We start from the raw sequence: 20809 nt of genomic DNA on the forward strand, positions 1-20809 counted from the left end.
TTAAAGCACCGACGAGTCTAGCGGAGTAAATTTCCTCTCGGCCTCCTCCTCTCCACCTCCCGTTGCATCAATTGCCAATTCACTATTACGGTTATTGCTCATCGTGCATTGTTGCCAGTGCGTACACCGGGGCCCACGTATTTATAATCTGTTTACTACCACATTTTTGATCGCGCACCCGTCGACGTACACGCAAACGGATTCTTCGATTGCATTCAAATCGATTTGGAATGGGCTGACGTCGGACGGGATAGATGCCGTCTGGAATGACTGACGCAGGCGGACGCAGTTTCTGTCCGGATTGTCTGGACGACGAGTTGTTTTGGCTTTCCCCGCGAGGTGATTTACTTCGTCTGCCAATCAAAATTTTTTTGCTTCATAATACTATGCTAAAATTTAAATAATCATCTCCTAGTTATTATGGATTGTCTAATAATAAATGATGTTTTTTAGAATTAACTATTGAACAACGTAAAATATTATTATAAGGAATTTCTGCAAGAAAATTTAATAATTAATTTCTTCTACTTCAAGTATAGATCTGACAAATTTTATTCTATTTTTTTTTGCAACGGTTGAAGCTACATTTTTGACCAGTGAAACGTAGCAGCTTTGGCTAGTTTAATAAAAGTACCAGGTGTTGTCCAACTAATTTAAACACTTCTAACAAAAATAGAATATAGAGACTTCTTATTGTTGTTCTTTGCCTCTGGTTATTTAAATAAATTGTAAAAACTGTCACCTAATTAACACTGACGGATTTATGATGGAGAACTATTGAAGCAATTAAAATGATTGTCAAGAAATTCTACAAGAAATATTTATCGATCATTACATTTATTCCAAGTACCCATTTCATATTTTTAAAAATTTGTTGCATAAATTGAAGCTACACTTTTGACGAGTGTAACAAATCAATTTTGGCTGGCAGACTTAATACACGTAGGCCAGGTGTTGTTTAACTAATTTAAATACTTCCAATAAAAATAATCAGTTGGGAGTACAGGACACAGACATCTTTTATTGTTATTCTTGACCTTTGAATCCTTAACTGCCTTGTAAGGACGGTCATTAAATTAACTCTGATGGATAATAAAGTTTCTTTAAGAACTATTGAAGGAAGTAAAATTATTGTCGAAATATTCCATAGAAAGGTTTGCAAGAAAGGTTACTTCTACTTCATGTACACGAGTGACAATTTTTAAAAGTTTAATGAGCAACACTTTTAATGAGTGAAACGAATTAGTTGTGGTTGGCTTAATAAAGGTAGGCCAGGTGTTGTTCAACCAATTTCAGTACTTCTAACAAAAATAATGAGCCGGGAGTATAGCAGGAGAGGTTTTTTATTGTTATTCTTGGTCTTTGTATCTTCAACGGTCACCAAATCAACTCTGATGGATAATAAAAGTTCTTTAGGATAACGAACTATTGAAGGAAGTAAATTGATTGTCAGAATATCTGAAAAAATGGTTTTTTAATCAATTATTTCTATTTCAAGTACTGAACTGACAAATTTTGTAACTTTCTTGTATTAATTGGAACTAAATTTTTGACGAGAGAAACGAATAAGTTTTGGCTGGCTTAAACGTAGGCCAGGTATTGTTCAACCAATTTCAGTACTTCTAACAAAAATAATGAGCCGGGAGTATAGCAGGAGAGGTTTTTTATTGTTATTCTTGGTCTTTGCATCTTCAACGGTCACCAAATCAATTCTGATGGATAATAAAAGTTCTTTAGGATAACGAACTATTGAAGGAAGTAAATTGATTGTCAGAATATCTGAAAAAATGGTTTTTTAATCAATTATTTCTATTTCAAGTATTGAACTGACAAATATTGTAAGTTTCTTGTATCAATTGAAACTACATTTTTGACGGGAGAAACGAATAAGTTTTGGCTGGCTTAATAAACGTGGGCCAGGTGTTGTTCAACTAATTTCAGTACTTTTAACAAAAATAATGAGCCAGGAGTATAGGACGGAGACGCTTTTTATTGTTATTCTTGGTCTTTGTGTCTTCAGCGGTCACCGAATCAACTCTGATGGATAACAAAATTTCTTTAGGATAACGAACTATTGAGGGAAGTAAATTGATTGTCAGAATTTCTGAAAAAATGGTTTTTTAAATCAATTATTTCTATTTCAAGTACTGAACTGACAAATTTTGTAACTTTCTTGTATCAATTGAAACTAAATTTTTGACGAGAGAAACGAATAAGTTTTGGCTGGCTTAATAAACGTAGGCCAGGTGTTGTTCAACCAATTTCAGTACTTCTAACAAAAATAATGCGCCGGGAGTATAGCAGGAGAGGTTTTTTATTGTTATTCTTGGTCTTTGTATCTTCAACGGTCACCAAATCAATTCTGATGGATAATAAAAGTTCTTTAGGATAATGAACTATTGAAGGAAGTAAATTGATTGTCAGAATATCTGAAAAAATGGTTTTTTAATCAATTATTTCCATTTCAAGTATTGAACTGACAAATTTTGTAAGTTTCTTGTGTCAATTGAAACTACATTTTTGACGGGAGAAACGAATAAGTTTTGGCGGGCTTAATAAACGTAGGCCAGGTGTTGTTCAACCAATTTCAGTACTTCTAACAAAAATAATGAGCCGGGAGTATGGGACGGAGACGCTTTTTATTGTTGTTCTTGGTCTTTGTATCTTCAACGGTCACAAAATCAACTCTGATGGATAATAAAAGTTCTTTAGGATAACGAACTATTAAAGGAAGTAATTTGATTGTCAGAATTTCTGAAAAAATGTTTTTTTAAATCAATTATTTCTATTTCAAGTATTGAACTGACAAATTTTGTGAGTTTCTTGTATCAATTGAAGCTACATTTTTGACGAGAGAAACGAAGTTTTGGCTGGCTTAATAAACGTAGGCCAGGTGTTGTTCAACCAATTTCAGTACTTCTAACAAAAATAATGAGCCGGGAGTATAGGACGGAGACGCTTTTTATTGTTATTCTTGGTCTTTGTATCTTCAACGGTCACCAAATCAACTCTGATGGATAATAAAATTTATTTAGGATAACCAACTATTGGAGGAAGTAAATTGATTGTCAGAATATCTGAAAAAAATGGTTTTTAATCAATTATTTCTATTTTAAGTACTGAACTGACAAATTTTGTAATTTCTTGTATCAATTGAAGCTACATTTTTGACGAGAGAAACGAATAAGTTTTGGCTGGCTTAATAAACGTAGGCCAGGTGTTGTCAACTAATTTAAGTACTTCCAACAAAAATAATGAGCCGGGAGTACGGGACACAGACGCTTTTTATTGTTATTCTTGGCCTTTGTATCCCCAACTGCATTGTAAAGACGGCCACCAAATTAACTCTGATGGCACACTTAAACATATTCATCTAAATTTGTTTACTGCCTTGTATTTAGCATGTCATATAATTATCTTCCAAGTCTTCGGGCTACACCTGGGATTAAATGCTGAGGTTGGCGAAATAATATGAAATTAAAGGCACTTACTTGAATTTTTACTGTGCGTAAGCACTGACTGCATGAACTGCTTGCTGTCCTTGCGTCGATTTTCGGTGCGTACGTTTTCGACTGGATCTTCGTTTTCTGTCTGTGTTTCGCTGTACGTTTTCGTTTGATTCGGATTATTAACTTTATCACTGAGACTCTCACCCGCACTGAGACTATTGTTACTTAAGCTAACGATATTATATTTCTGGATTAATGATACATTGTGACTACTATTAAATTTATCGATTTGATCTGGATAGTCCTTGTACGACGTGAAGTTTTCCTCGTACGACGATTTCGACTTGACGTTCGCGAAGTGGTTCAGAACTGGGGAATGGATCTCGCGTTTAGTTCTAATCCCGTTTTTGTAATTAACGGGACTCGACCTCGTAGTAATTCTAGTATCACTTCGATTCGGATTGGGGAATAATTTTCTTAAAACTATACTGGAACTGTGACGGACATTGGAATAGTCGATTGGACTCGGACCGGGACGTGGCGGTGGCTTGTTTTGGACTAGATGTCGATGATTGGCGTCCGTATTCGACGCATGGCACCTTGCCGCTATGGTCAAAGTGGCAAGGATGAATAAGACGCTGGCCAGTTGAGCTGGAATGCTCCAACACCGCGGATATCGTATATGGGCCGTGGTCCGGTATTTGACCAACGTCCCTTCATGCAGCGCTCGCACCGTGAACACCAACAAGTCAACAGTCACCACTAATTTACAATCACCAGTTGATAAGAAACAAGTGTGACACAGCAGAAAGCCTACGCTGATCGTGGGGAACAATGATATCGGTGTTCTGGCAATAGTCTTTTCGGCATATGGGTGGCCCACGAGCCTACCGAAAACAAGACGCACCCTTCGGTTCCCAGGTTGGTGCGAGTATGTCCTTCCGATGCGAAACCTTGGCTGGTGCATTGCATGTCGCGGTGGAGGTGATGTTCAAAACCATCTTGTCTGGTTGATTCAACCAATAGAAGCACTAACTTATTTAGACCTGAAACAATATAATAGATAATAGAAGTCAGATTATGGCCATTAAAACTTTAATAAGTTTAAGTGTAAGTATTTTTTAAGGCTCAACAACTTACTCTAGAAATAATTTCAACCCATATGTGACTAGTTTTAGATTAACATATCTGTAGACAGAATAGATATTTAAGAACTTATTTAAATATTTCGTATCAACTTCCTAATATTTACAACAGATAAATGCCACTTGTTAAAATGATCTCCCACGTAACTTTTATCATATTTAAATATTCTCAGACAGATATTACTCACACACTTACATACAATTTTAAAAATTCTTCCTGACATTTACACAATTTTTCAAAGTTCATTTATATTTAATCACCCTCTTCAATCTAACATTTTGTGCGTTTAATTTTGAACTTCAGCCAGCTAAATTCAGTAGCTCAACGAATAACAAAGAGATTAAAGTTGAATAACAAAAACATGGAAGAGACACGACGAAGTGCGTCGCACGTATAAACACACACACATACAAATTCTCGTATAGTATATTGTGTAGGTATTCTTGTGATAATCTATTTACATATCTTTCTTGCCGGGACCCCGGTATGCAGAAAAGAGCAAAACTGTCACTGTTTGCCTACTACTTTGTTGACTCGGTGAGTAAATTGGATCACGCGTTCCTCCATGTAAATGAGGATAATTTTGCTGGTCGATCGTAGTGATCGTTGGTGTTTGTTGTACGTTGAGACGGCGAAAGGCACATGGCCATCTGGCCCAGAGCCAGGCCCCGATTTTAGAACATAACCAACAGACTGTGCCACAGCTTTTCCTTTACTCTTTTCGCTTCTTCGCTCACTTTTGCACATGACGTATCACCTTTAATAAATCTCAACCTACAATGTTGCAAAGCAATATCTTATCAGGCAGTAATATTGCTATTACTTAATTATTCAAATCCATTTCCAGAGGATTATGACTACAAATATCAGTTCAAAATGTAGTTTTAATAAAAATAATTTTTTCAATTTTCCACCACCAACTTAAGACAGCATGAGTCACATCCAAAATACCAGGAAGACTACAATTTCATTTAGCCATTCTTATAATTTATTTAAATGGATCTGTTTTATATTTGCATCAATTAGTTAAAGATTATATCTTTAAACATAAACCATAAAAATTAATTACCGTCTCGGTTAATTTATTGACAATAATGATATATTCTATGTTGTAATTAAAAAATTGCGTGTTGATGTGTTCATTATGATACTTTATCTTACGCAAATATAATAATATTAAGTTTTTGCTTTTCCTGTGTTTCAGTTATTCATTTTTTTGTATTACTTAAGTAATTAATGAAAATAACTCACATAAAAGAATATATTAATAAAAAATGTGTTTTCCTCCTTTCAACAACATTGAATGGAACACATAGATTTCCCGAAACCATGTGGTGGTTTTTGTCACATACATATTTAATGGACACTTGTCAAATCAATCGTCACTAATTTAAATAATTAATTTTAACGACATGCGGCCACAAAAATACTTCTTCCGGTTACAACGTGCAACAGGCGAACGTTTTCACATACAGCCACAGCATTGATGTGAGGCCGAACATATTAACATATAATTATGCAACAAGGCATAAATATCTAATTACTTGACTTCTGTAAAAGCTATTACGCTGCCGTAAATGTTGTTTATGCGTTGATTCTCTTTAATGACTGAAAATTAAATTAATTTGCATCGTTAAGGGCCGTCTGCTTTAATGGGAACTTAAAATTTACTAAAAGTTATTTATTAAGATGCGTGTGCGTGCGTTACAATTTTTGGCAAAACAGTTTGTTAAAAAAAAGGGTAAAGATAGTTGGTGTAATCAATAACAATTTTTGTAGTAAACGAACCTGCACTATTTGTCATAGTTCAAACATTTTGGCACCGAAATGCGAATAGTTTTCGAGTTAAAAATATTTGATTCAACGCCACCGTGTTCCAGACGTCTGCTGGGAAGTAATAAAAAGCGACTTGAGCTTATTTTCTATAAGTCAAACGCCTGTTTGGGCAATTTAATATAAAAAAAATAACAAAAACTATAAGCAATTAGTGCATAAAACTTTTTTTAATTATTTATTAATAAATAAATAAAAAATTATACCAAAGAGATTAAATTTTATTTTAATTTTTAATATTATTTATTATTTTTCAAATTTACTTAAGTAGTCAGTCATTTAGCAAAAATATTATTTTACAATACATTTCATTACCCTTTTCACCATTTAAATAAAACTAAATTAATCTTATATATTAATACAAAAAAATGGATTTTTTTAGCTTTAATAAGTTTAAGAACTTGTTAAATCTAAATGAATATAATGGAATAATTAAAAATATATGTTCCATTGATATACATTTTATTAAAGTTATTAAAAATACATAAATATAATAATGGAATAATTAACAAAAAAATTTATTCAATTCAAACAAATAATATATAGTAAATTGTTGTTAATTGTGTTATTAAAAATAATTAAATATAATAATGGAATAATTAACAAAAAAAATTATTCAATTCAAACAAATAATATATAGTAAATTGTTGTTAATTGTGTGTTTGGACTCAATTTTGTTATATAGGAGATTAAAAATACCCAATCTAATGAAAATAAATTAATTACATATTAAATATTATAAAAATGAACTAAATATAATGAATATAATTCATAAAATTTTTAAAATTTGGTTTATTAAACTGCTTTGAATAATTACACAAAACAATTCAATTACAAATGGATATATTTCAAATAAATTTTAGAATATCTGTTAAATCTAATCAAATATGAAATAAAAGAATTGTTTAATAAACAAAAATATATATGAGAAATATTTTTTTAATAAAATGAGTACCTTTTTAGGCGATTTAATATAGAAAATAAAAGTAGGCTCTTAGTTATTAAATTTAAATAAATATAAACTGAAAAAAAATATTTGACAAACAAAAATTTGTACAAGAGTAATAAATCAAAAAAAAACTATTATTCACACAATTATAGTCATCAAAATTTGTATTTAAAATAATTTAAAAATCAATTATATCAAATATTTATTTTCTATATAATATTTCATCAAATATATAAATAAAAGTCAATTTATTTTGAATATTACTATAAAAAATAAAGTTAATAAAATAATAAAAATATTTAAAATATAATAATAATTTAAATTATGTGAAATATAATTTTTAATTATATTTTAGTAAATATTAAAATAAAAATTATTTTAATATTTACTTATTTATATTTAAATTATATAAGGTTCAGTAAATACAGAAATAAAAATTAATTTATTTTGAATATTATTATAAAAAATAAATTTTAGAGGGCAAGACACAACAATATACAATATATAATACAATTTAAATATAATAATAATTTAATGTATAAATTATATTTTAAAGTTTGTTATTCATTCAAATAAATATAAAATAAAAAAATATTTGATATAAATTTGTACAAGTGAAATAAATTAAAAAAAAAACTACAATATTAATCACACAATTACAGACAGCATAATTTTTATTTAATTAATTTATTTTGAATATTACTATAAAAAATTAAATTAAGAAAACAATACATAATAGTATATAATAAACTTTAAATATCATAATTGATTAATTATTATTATCATTATTAATTAATATAATTTTTTTTATTAATATTTCAGTAAATAAATTATAATAAATATTATTTAAAGAATTTTTTAATTTTGAATTTTCAACACTGTTTTGGATCATTATTAATACAAAAATAAATTTGAAATAGTCCATATAACGAATATAATTTAAACAGACACTTATAAGAGAAATAATTCTATTTTTTTACAAATTGTGATATACTAAAAGACAATATGACATGCTATATTTACATTTAAAATTTTTATTGTATTAAATTATATCTGCATGCATTCCATCGTTTTTAATAACATTTTAACGTTTTGCATAGACTTCTATCATGCTCACAATTCATATTTGCTCAGTTCAGCAGAAATAGCGTGTTCTATTTGATCCGTACAAAATTACCAACGTGTACACACACACACGAATTTGTGTAGTACATTCCATCCTTAACAACAACTCGAAAATGAACGGGGGAAGTGAGCGTAAAATAAACAACCAAATCGGACGTACGAAATTCGCTTAGCGGGGCAAATCGAGAGAGGCAAGAAAGGCATTTGCATGGAGTGCTTCCGGGGTCATGGCACCGAAAAGCAAATGAAAAGCGGACGGACAGGGCGGGCGGGCAGGCGGCAGGCACAGAGCACAGGCAAAAGCGTGGAGAGAAGAGGCATCGACGTGAGAGCGAACGAACGCACAACATAATAATAAATTCACTTCGGTACGAATGGAGAGGAAACGTGCAAACTTTGAGGTTAGGTATTGGACTCCGCCAAGGTCAGATTTGAATGAAGGTTGTAAAACATTTTGCGGCGGCCCGACGCGTTCGGGAAATTCAATTTACAAAGGCGTATGTATGTACGGCTGAATTGCGTGTGTATGTTGTGTGTGTGTGTGTGTGTTTCAGGAGTGTGAGTGCGGTGTTAGAAGAGAAAGGTGGTGGAAGCAAAGCACGTTGTTTTGGTAAGACATACTTCAGTCGTGCATATTCCAAATCCAAGTGGAACCGGGGGGAGATAATGCGCCCGTCGATCTAGTCGCCGGCACAGAACAGTCTTCAACAACTAGCACACCAGAAAACATTTGAAAATCGCGCTTTTGGTTTCGCGACGGACACGATTCCTAGCCAAAGTCCTGTCTCTCCCGGCCAGAGCGAAAACCCGAAGTCAATTATACATACACGGTCGGGGGGGCCGGTTTAGCAGGATTACGACCGTGTGTGAACGGGCTATTGCGTGTACGCAGGGTGATCGTGTGCACGTCACCGGCGACGGGGTCTAGGCAATATTGGGTGAGTGTCGGTTTGGAGTTGGAGAGATTGTGAGCGGTCATCCAGTTGTATGAAGTGACTGGAAGAGTGTGGAGCGAGAGAGCGGGTAACTGTTACATGCCCCAACGGCGTGTCGTCACATACTGAGCCGTAAGGGAGACATTGTGATCCGCCGGTCGGGCCAGACGGAGAGCCGACGCGACATCGGGCTGTCTCGTTGCCCAAGCGGGGCCCACACTATGGCCGCACAACCGTGCTTCTCTGGCTCCCGCTCACTCCCGTCGACCTTCCTTCCACTTCCTCCTGTCGTCCGCCGCGATCCATCCATCTTTTTTCGTTCGCCGGCGAGGGTACGGGGGACTCTGATCAGATCAGATCCGGTCGTGGATCGAAAAATTGACACAACAATCCAATCTGCTATCTTTGTTTATCATTTTATTATCAACATATTCAGCTAAAATTATAATTTTTGTAAAAATTACTTGTAATTACTAATTACTGCTTTATTACAATTAACAATTTTAATATTGATAATTAAATAATCATTAATCTATTTTTGCCCAAATCTCGACACTTTCCCATATTTATTTAATAGTTTATTTATATAATAATAAGAATGAATTGCTAACAAAATTTATTCACGTTGTTAATGTCACAGCATCAATTTTTGGTCATTAAAATATTAGTGCACACCTGCTCATATGACATTTATTCAGTTATCTAATATTTTGCCCAATTGACGCAAGACGATTCGATTGGTTTTTGTTCGTCCTCGGCCAAAAAAGTTTCGTCACATTCGTGCTAAATGGTTTTAATTTTCGCAAAAAATTATGTTTGGAGTTCTTTTTGTCCTGTTATATTTTTAATGCATGCATCAATATGTTTCAATTATAATTAATATATTAACTAAATATTAAATTGGTCCTGATAAATGTACTATATATTTGTTCCTCTGTTTATATCAGAGACTTTTTAATTACTTTTTAAACAAATATATTATTATAAAATTTAGAAATATATAATATAATTTAGATAAAATGATTTTTTAGTTATAAATACAATAAAAAATTAAATAACTATTTAAATTAGATTCTGAATTATCCATTGTACATTCTGTTTATAACGAAAATATATAAATAAACAATTTTTTTTTACATTTCACCGAGCGAATTTGAGTGTCCTGGGTACTTAAAAATATTTAAATAATTCTAAAAAAATAATTTAATGACTATAAATAGCATAAAAAACTAAACTAAACAAATATATCATTACTGGAATTAGAAATATACGAATAATAACAAAAAATTGATTTATTGATTATATCTATCATAAAAAACTAAATAAATATTTAAATTAGATCCTAGACTAAAAGTTTTGAGTTATATGTTTACTGCTAAAATATGGAAATTACGTATGTTATTTGAGTATACTGGTTATAAACATATTTTTTCTACATACATCTCGATCCCGATTAATTTCATTTTCTAGGAAAATTTGCATTAGCTGGAAAAAGTCCAAATTTCAAGCAATTTTTAAGATTTCCACCCATTTGCGACAACAAATAATACCAATATTCCATGTTTCATATTTTTATTCGATAGTCTGTTTAATTCCAAATATTGTCCTAATACTCAAAAATTTGGTAAAAGCATATCAATATTTATTTAAATGACTCAAATAGAATAATAATAACATTAAAAAAATTTTGTAAAATGTCTAAAATACTACAAATTAAAGATATATAAATATGCCTCATTACCTCGTTTGAGTAAAAAATACATTTTTTGACAAGTTTTTAAAATATCTGCAAAAATTATATATAAGTTAATAATTTTAAGATACATTCAGAAAACATAAAAGATTTTTTATATGTAAAAAAAGAAAAATATATAATAGAGTTAAGAAAACGATATGCTTCAGTTTACAGTAAAAATATTATCACAATTATTTAAACAAAAGTGTCTAACTGCAACATATTTGGCTCCAGGAGGAGGAGTTGCATCCTTCAGCCTTACAGTCGTAGCCATGACGATGATCCCCAGAATGGATCCACCTTGCCGTGGTTCTGGGGCTTAGTACCACTCCACAAACTAAAGTTTGCACTTTGAACAAACTAGTGACAGTGGGAAGCTAACGGATCCACACATAATTCCAATACTCTCCATATCTTCCTGATTGGTCTTGTTCCAACTCAGATTCGTGAAGAAACACACTCGGCGCCTGTTTTGCCTTTTGCTGTCTGAATTCAACCTTACTCACGGATGCCTTTCTATGCTGTTGTTTTCTTTGGTTGTGGTCATTTGTTGGGTATCATGAGAAGTAGTAAAATTCTGACATTATCTTCAATTTCCATTAGGACATATCTTGACAATTTTCCTCCCTTAAAAGGAACAATGAGTAATTCACACATTGAACTGTCTTGAAATGCTTAAAATACACAAAAATTAATTTTTATTTTTACCTAAATTTAAACTGTTTATATCAGATATGTCTTTAAGAAGTTGTATGCCCATTATAGAATGTAGTCCAAGTATACTTATTCCTCATTATTCTATTTAAAACTTTCAAGACTTTTATTAGGATTCGATAGTAACTTTTGAATACCACGGAACCAATTACGATTGGGGTCGAGGTATTCTTTTAAAAAATATTTAACAGAAGTATTTTATTCTTCTTATTTACTAAACTACTTCCGTAATAATCGATATCTTCTTGAATTTGAAGAATGTTTTTCTCGGTACAAAATAATTTATTGCAACGCTTTCTAAAATTTTAGTTATTAATGATTATTTATGATAACAATTGAATTGTTGAGTCTCAAATTAAACAAGGCACTATGGTGAAAACGATGAAATGTAATTTTTAAGTGTGCGGTCACATTAGTTGCTCACTATCCCATAGTGCGCTACCATTGAAACAGTATAGGCAACCTTCGTCTGCGCGTCGGAATTATGTAATGAGCCTCTACAATATTTACAATGAAGCACATTTAAATATAGACAAAATTGGTTTATATTTGTTTGGGCAATGCCAGTTCCGTAAACAGATAGTTATGACGTTCGACCTATCGGACACGACACCACTGCTCAATGAGCAATTAAAAAACAATTAAAGATTTCTTATGTAACTAATCAAAAGTCGCGGAATGTGAACGAATGGTTTCACGTGACAACATTACTGTGATGTCGATGGCTTAATATTTAATATTAATTACTGTGGTAATATTTGTAATTACTATTTTACATTTTAAAATCCAATTAGTATGAACTGTTAGCTTGACTATTACATGTTTTGAGGAAGAGAGTATTTTTGCTTCAATACAAACCGGCGCATTCACCATTATTTAAAGTACAATAAAAATATTACACTTATAATTGTATTTTGTTGAGCAAATACATAAAAATTTGAAAGTTATGCGTATAAATTGAAAATTTTGTGTTCACAAACGTTTAATTTTATATCCTGTTCATTAATTCTAGCAACACGATCTATTAAATTTCTATAATCGAGTGAGCCTCTCCCTCATTATTACCAAGGATGCAATAACAAGTTAGTAAAAATTATAATGTGCAATTTTATGAAAATTTATACATCCTGAAGTAAATAAGGAATATACGCAACAAACTTAACATAGTATATCTTTGGCGGCCCTAAAGAAATGTAATTTGAAAACGTAATTAAAAGATTCGATTAAAGCCCCTACGGCGTGGACTTTAACGATTTCATAAAAGTTATATTTTAATTGAACATATTTTACGTTTTATTGACCAATAAACCCTTGCAAATCATTTATGTGAATTTATAACTTCAAGACGTGCATCATTTAAAAATATTAATGGACTTGGGGTTTACTACGTTTTCGGGTCGAATTTAATAACATAGTTAATCACATTTTTGTACATAAGTTTCCTATCTATGAAATTTATCGAAACATAAATATAAAATTAGTGCATTGTACACCGCAGATTAGATTTTAAACCAGTATATAAAAAGTATGAAAATATTATATATCCTGTAATATAATAAATGAAGTATTCATGATAATCCAGATACTCAGTGACTCACCTTGGCCTTGATCTAATCAGGTGGTCGTTTTTTGCTGAATATCTCATTTACTTGACTCTTAAAATCCGCCAAAAACCCGTGGATGAAGGAGAGCTAAATCTCTTGGTTATAATGATCTACACGTGTTCAGTCATTGATAACTCTAACCCTCGCTGGGCATCATCTTGTTGGAAAACACATTTTTGAATTGTCCTATGGTAAGGTAACAAGGGGTTGCACAATTTCCTAGATGTATTGCTGAGTGGTCAATTCACCTCTCGTTAAAACAATGTCAGTGAAACATCCTCACAGCATCATGCACGATCATGGCCATACGAACACATCATTGAACTCGTAAGTAAAACAAAGTATTATTATACTTCTGTAAATAGTTGATAGACCTCTAAAATTAAACTTAAACTGGTCATCCAAACACAATTCAACTGATTGGGAGTTCCGTAAAGGAAAGAGGAAAAAACCCTACATTAAACCCAACAAAATCGTCTGAGAGCAGTCTCTTAACGAATCAATGCATGGCTTCATTTGCATTATTTATCTGCGTCGGGACAAACCCATTAATATTTCAGTCGTTTGACGTTTAATGCTCGGTAGGTACTAAAAACCATTCCGGAAAGAGTGTGCAACACGCATAATCGATTAAGCGGCTCCTTGTACACAAAGCGGGCTTGCAACAACGGCCAATTCCCAAGTTTTCTACGTAAAAAAAGATTCCATCTTCTTGCCGCTTGCGGATGAGCAGCTCGGTCGCTTCGAATTATCCGCATCTGGAGAAAATGTCTTGAATAACAATACGACGGGGGAAATGGACAAGTTTTTTATTTGGGTTTGTTCTCTTTCGAATATGGAATATGTGGGTAAATATTGGAGTTTCGAAAGTTACAATTTTCTATATACGGTGTACGGTGTGGTCTATGGAGATTTGACATAAGAATATCCTAAATATAGGATACGGACAAGATGTATTTGTTATCAATTAAATTAAATACAATTTATTTAAAAAAAACATTTTTCAAACTAATTGTTAATGCATATTATTTAACATGAAATTTAGATTACGAAGAAACAATGTGTTCATCAACATTAAGGTAAAATTTATTTATATTTATAATTAGATTTTATTAAATAATTAAGTGTACCACTACTGTAGTTGACAATGCAAGGCCAAACAATTGACATACAACAGAAAATCCCACAATTTAAAACAAATCCTAGATTACTCTTGCTACTTGACATTCTTTGTCTTTGGTTGTTATGAATATTTTCAGAACAGCCAACTGACAGTCTAGATGTGCAAAATCCATTTTTTTATACATTGGTTGTCTCAAACTACATTTTTAGAAACCACATTTTACTTAACGTAAGATATTTATCTCAAAAAGACTGCTTCTTAAATTTTCGAGATAATAAATACATGTTTCTTTATTTCTAAATAACCATATCTGAGTTTGCATTTAAAATATTTAATTATCTTTAGTTAAGATGTAATGATATTCCTGATAAATTTCAAGATATATTTAATACTGTTTATGAATTGTCGAGGGCATAACTGATAATTAATTTATATTTTTCGAACTTTATATTCAGTGTCACAAAAACTTGTTGTTTCTCTCAAATATTGATTTCATTGATTATGTATTTTTGGAAAGTTTAATTATTTTATTTTACAAGAAAATTTAATTATGGTTATTTTGAAATAAAAAAAATATGTCTATTATCTTGAAATTTTTCGAAATTCACTCCAAATTTCAATTTTCGTAGATATTTTAGAAAACCAACAGACACAAACCTAACCAATCTGGGACGTTCGTTGTATTTCAAAAAATACAACAAAAACAAATTTAATTGTTGTTAATATATTTTATTATAATATTTAATTAAAATTAATTTATATTATATTTAAAGTTTTTTTACATGCAATATTTTGTATAATATAAGCTACTTTCTTCTTTATCTAGTTAAACCTACCAAATGTAATATTTGAACTTATTATTATCGTATCTGAGTCATAGATAATTTTTCAGTTACGCCCTTATATCTCAGAGATATTTGAAAAACTTTGTAATTGAAACAGAAACCCATATTTTAAAATTTTTGGAGTTTTTTGGAAACATTTCAATAATAATCTGAAGACGACACAATTCCAAATATTTTTCATTCATTTTTGATTTTTCATTCATTTTTAAGAATCCTAAATTTAATTGTTTAATTGGTGATTTTTGGAAATACTTCAATAATAATCTGATTGTGAAGATTAATGTACGAAGTCACAATTCCAAATATTTTTCATTCATTTTTGATTTTTCATTCATTTTTAAGGACAGAAAGGGTAATTTTTTTCCTATCTGATGATTATATTAGTGGTTATAAAAGAGACAGTAACAACTATTTTTAATAAAATTTTTAAATTAATAGATAAATCTGTATCATCAATTTATTCCCTATTATGATATTGTTAAATATATTTGTATGTGTAAGATTATTCAAAGCATAAATTTTTATTTATAGATACTAAATATTTAAAGATTTAATTTTATCTATGAGTTTTATATAATTATAAAATTAATAAAAATATCTCCGAACTAATTATGTTATTAAGCCGATTATTCTTTAACAATATGTACTCGACTGTTTGTTTAAATGGCAAAAAGCTTTAATGGATTAAATTTTAATCTTTTACAAAACTGGCTAAAAGGTTGTATATTTAAATCTACATATGTTGTTTCTATTAAAAACACAAATTTCACATTGTACAATCATTTTTAATAAATTTATATCATACTTTGTGATGTCCAGTACTCATGGATTTTATTTTATTTTAAAATTTAAAAATGGATAATAGACCCTGAAGTAGAATTTTAAAATTATTCAGTTATTTACTGTTTTAATATGTACATATGTTAATTTTAATATTAAATATTAATTGTTCAAAATTAAGAATCATTCAAATCAATTTAATTAGGAATAAACAATAAAATTTGGATTCATATTTTTTTTTAAATATTAATGAAACTTGACTAAACAATAAATTTATACATTAAATTTTTGAAAATTATTTAATTATACTCCTTATTGTTAGAATCAGTAAGAATTTTCCGCTTAATTTAATTATTTAATTACTTATTTAACAACTTAAAAAGATCTTCCTGACATTCATTAATATCGTCAAGTCATTTTACATTTGATTATCTTAAATCTCAATCAGACAAATTAACAAGTTCGAATACACGTGATGAATATTGATAACGACAACTAATAACGATTTCAGATAACCACTGTCAGTTAGAAATGAGGCAAAACATCGCATCATCTAATACAGGTATAACAGAAAACGACAGTTTGTGCGATCGGTAAACGTTAAAAGAAACTGGAAAAGATGAGTTTTTGCTTCGGCGATTGACCATAATGCTGTGCTGCTGCGTCGGAGTCGCTGGACTCTTGCAGGGGGTCGATGACTGGGATCCGGCGCACGACCAGAGATGCTGTTGACTGTGGTCGCGGAGGTTGTTGCGTCTCTTCTTCACCTTTCGTCTCGATTTTTTCTCAACTGAAATCTTCCATCAAAACGCATAATTCACAACATTTAATTTGTTACATAAAATGCGGTAATTAAGTGGGCAAAACGGCAGTAGATGTCTAATTTTCGAAAGTACACTTTTGCGTTAATTTTTTCTCTGTCGTTTTGCTTAGGTCCGCTTAAAAAATGTGCATACTTGTCACCTTTTAGTTTAATAAGTTTGCCTGGGGTAAAATTTGTTCGGTGCACACAGAGGAGCAAAGAGAGGGTCTGTGTCTGTGTGGCGCAAGCATATGCAATTGTAATTTACAAAACAGCGGAGTACTCGGTGACGTTGTGCAATCTGTAGTCTAGACACCCGCCGAGCCCGCCATCGGACATACGGACGTCGCCGCCATCACCTGTTCATTGTGCTCGCTGCGACCGCCGACACGATCCACTCTATTTGAATTGTCCTTTGTCCGACGGGTTTTATGATAAAACAATGCATTTTTTAATTGTAATTCAGTTATTTTGGCATTGCCGTTATTAACGGTTAAAAAAGTATTTATGTCATAAAATGAAATTTGTTGTAACTGTTATAACTCAATAGTTGTTTTGAAACTATTATTCCCCCATTTTCTATTTATAAAGTGCTCATGAAATGTTTAGTGAATAAAGATACCTTTTTAACTAAACTGTCAATGTTTAATAAAATAATTAACGTTTCCCTGTAAACACCTTTCATAATAAGCCTTAGGTGCTGATAATCGTAGATGAGCTAATTAATTTACGATCAAAGCAATGCATAATAGTGCCAATAAGAAAAATGAGAAGGCCTGCAAAAGGGCACAAAGCTCGGAGAGCAACGCATGCGTTGTTTATTTACTTTCCGAGCTTGTTAAATTTGTAATTAATTTTATCGACAACCAAATTAGATACAGCCGGCCGAACAGTGCTTCCTCGTTAAAAAACCGACGACAAAGCAACATTGTCAAGCAACAATCTGAAATAAATTACAAGCCAGCGTCAAAGCGAATAAAATGGTACAAGACAGAAGTAAACAAGTGCACCGGGGGCAAAAATAGAAAAATCACTGTCCGGTCTAGTCAAGAAGACCACGTCGGAGAAAGAAGCGGTATTAATGAGGTTGCCGCATAAAAAGACGTTATTTTGCAGATGTAATCCGCAGAATCGCAATAGAAAGAGACGTGGAGTACGTAAGAACTGCAATGAGTAACCCCAGAGGGCGACGTTGACTTCTTCGGTTCCCGGTCACTTGTCATCGTCGACTTATTTCTTTGTCTGCGGCTTTTCCGGTTTCACAAAGAAGATGAATTTTTATGAATCTAAATGATGTTTGTTTATTTGACGGTACCATCAGCCACAGGTCGGCCGTAGCATCTAAAGCAAGGAATAACGAGGCCCTAGACAATTTCGAAAATTGCTAAGTAAACAGTTTTAAAAAGCAATTTAAAATAACACACACCAATTTATGGGAAACTGTTAAATTTTAAAAGAAAAAAGACAACTTTGTAAAAGCGATATATTAATTATGATCTACTCAGGCTGCAGAGGCAGGATTTAAAAGAAATTCCACGCTCTTTTAATCTCCCTTCCTGCACAATTTGCGCAGTGTACCTACTTAAAAGGCGGCAGATATAATTACAAAAAGATTAATTCCCGTCGGTCGGTTTTATTTTCTCCTTGCATGGATGATGTTGATTAGCCAGGAGACTATCTTCATAACTCTGTCTAGCTACCGCGTATCAACAGATTATCTCGTTGCTTAACGAGATGCTTAGATTAAGGCTCTTTGTTGCTTGTTGTGTGTGTGCATGTGCGTTTGAGGATTTATAAATTCTTGTCATTTTTGCGGCGGCAAAGCAGATGCAGGTGATAAACTCAAGTGGACTGGGCTGGAATGGGAATTGCATGGAACATATTTTTCAGCTGCTTAATTGCATTCTTTCATTCAGTCGGCTGAAATTTTAATTGTAATTTCAGAGAGGGCACTACTGCAACGTCTTAATTTTACGAAATTTAAAAATATTTTCGAGCTTGGTATTTCTTCGCTGCATTGGCCACTAATATTTTAAAATGTAACGCAGGGATGCATTGATAGCTTAAAATAAATGTATTCTTCTTAAGAGGCAATGAATTTGCTCCTCACAATTCGGAGCCATTAAAAATGACTGAAAAAAGTTTTATATTAATAGGCGATGCTCAAGATTATACTGAATTTGTGATATTTTCAATTTAAATCTTTTAACTATAATTCTATAGGATCGTCTTAAATAATGACTAATTTAAATAAATATTGTGTGCATCTTGTTTATGATTTCTGAATAAATCATATTTTTAAGAAAAAATATGAATATACATATTTTCTTTGAGAAGTGTACATATTTGACTTATTGACAAAAATTATATTTGTATAAAAATTATATGTGTTTCACGAAAAATGAAGATCAATTACAATGCTTATTGCTAGTTATAAGTGAATACAGAAAAAAATTGCCAAATTGTAGTAAAAGTCTGTTAGTGTAACGATATATATTACTTTGATTATAATAAACAGTCAATTTTTTTAGTAAAATTTGTTTATTTAAATAAAATGCTTAATTTTAAGCAGTAAAATAACATTTATTTAATAAAATTTTTAGTTTTCAGTAGGTAACTTACGATCTGTAAAAAATATCAAAAACTTTTTTGGAGATAAACTATAGGAAATTGAATTCTCTACAAAAAGTGTCATATAAAATTTTCCCATAAAGTTGATGGTTGCGTCAGAAAATGAGAAAAATGTCAAAATTTTAAATCAATCCAACTTTAATGTTAAATAACTTTTGAAAAAATGAATATATCAAAAAACTGTAAGAGACATTTTTTGTAGAGCGTTAAATTTTCTATAAAAATCTGTTTTGATCATTTTGAAATATTATCTCTAACGAGAGTTAAAAAATTTCAAAATCCAACAGAACACACAAATCATTGTATTTAATTAAATATCAGATACCATTAAAAATTTATCTATAAAATATATAATCTCTAATATCTCTCTCTTATTTTAAAATTTTGATGTTGTATTTCTTCGTGTCATTCATTTAAACTATTACATATTTTTTATTGTAATATTTCGATATCGATGAATACTTCTCTTTGTGTCAATCATTTTTGAACACTATATTTTATTATATTTTTTTATATTTTATAGATTTTGATTAGATCATAGTTATAATATGATCATGACATATGCTTACGTATTTTAATAAATCAATTTTTGAATTGTTTTTATTTATTGGTATATTTACAAATTATGTTTTATTTCGACTCGAATTATTATGTAGTCTAATATTATTTTTAAGATATTAAATACTATTAATAATATTTAATTACTATTAAAAATATAATTAGAAGACAAAATATTGAAAGTAAGACATCATTTTATATTTTAATAATTTTATATTGTCATATTGCAATATATTATAACTAGTGCATTCAATAATTAATATTTCATTAAATGCAGACAGTGAATTTTAGAAAAATACTATTTATATCACACATTTTTTATTATAATATTTCGATATCAATTAATACTTCTCTTTGTGTCAATCATTTTGAACACGATATTTTATTATATTTTTTTTATATTTTATTTTGCTCTGTCTTTTTTATAGATTTTGATTAGATCATAGTTATAATATGATCATGACATATGTATACGTATTTTAATAAATCAATTTTTGAATTGTTTTTATTTATTGGTATATTTACAAATTATGTTTTGTTTCGACTCGAATTATTATGTAGTCTTATATTATTTTTAAGA

The 20809-nt window shown here is 30.8% G+C and overlaps 2 protein-coding genes across 2 annotated transcripts in view; one reads left to right on the top strand and one right to left on the bottom strand.

The window, feature by feature from the left end:
- The window catches only part of LOC109598821 (uncharacterized), a 186083-nt gene extending 176481 nt beyond the window's left edge, over window positions 1-9602 (bottom strand). The window contains exons 1-2 of the mRNA XM_049962620.1: window positions 9124-9602; window positions 3492-4495 (exon numbers count right to left, since the gene is read on the bottom strand). Of these exons, the coding sequence (XP_049818577.1) occupies window positions 3492-4416 (925 nt within the window). The 5' untranslated portion in view covers window positions 4417-4495; window positions 9124-9602. The remainder of the gene's footprint in view (window positions 1-3491; window positions 4496-9123) is intronic.
- The window catches only part of LOC109598827 (gamma-glutamylcyclotransferase), a 121182-nt gene that overhangs the window by 34743 nt on the left and 65630 nt on the right, over window positions 1-20809 (top strand). The window lies entirely within an intron of this gene.

This window comes from Aethina tumida, chromosome 2 (assembly GCF_024364675.1).
Source record: "Aethina tumida isolate Nest 87 chromosome 2, icAetTumi1.1, whole genome shotgun sequence".
Classification (NCBI taxonomy): Eukaryota; Metazoa; Arthropoda; class Insecta; order Coleoptera; family Nitidulidae; genus Aethina; species Aethina tumida.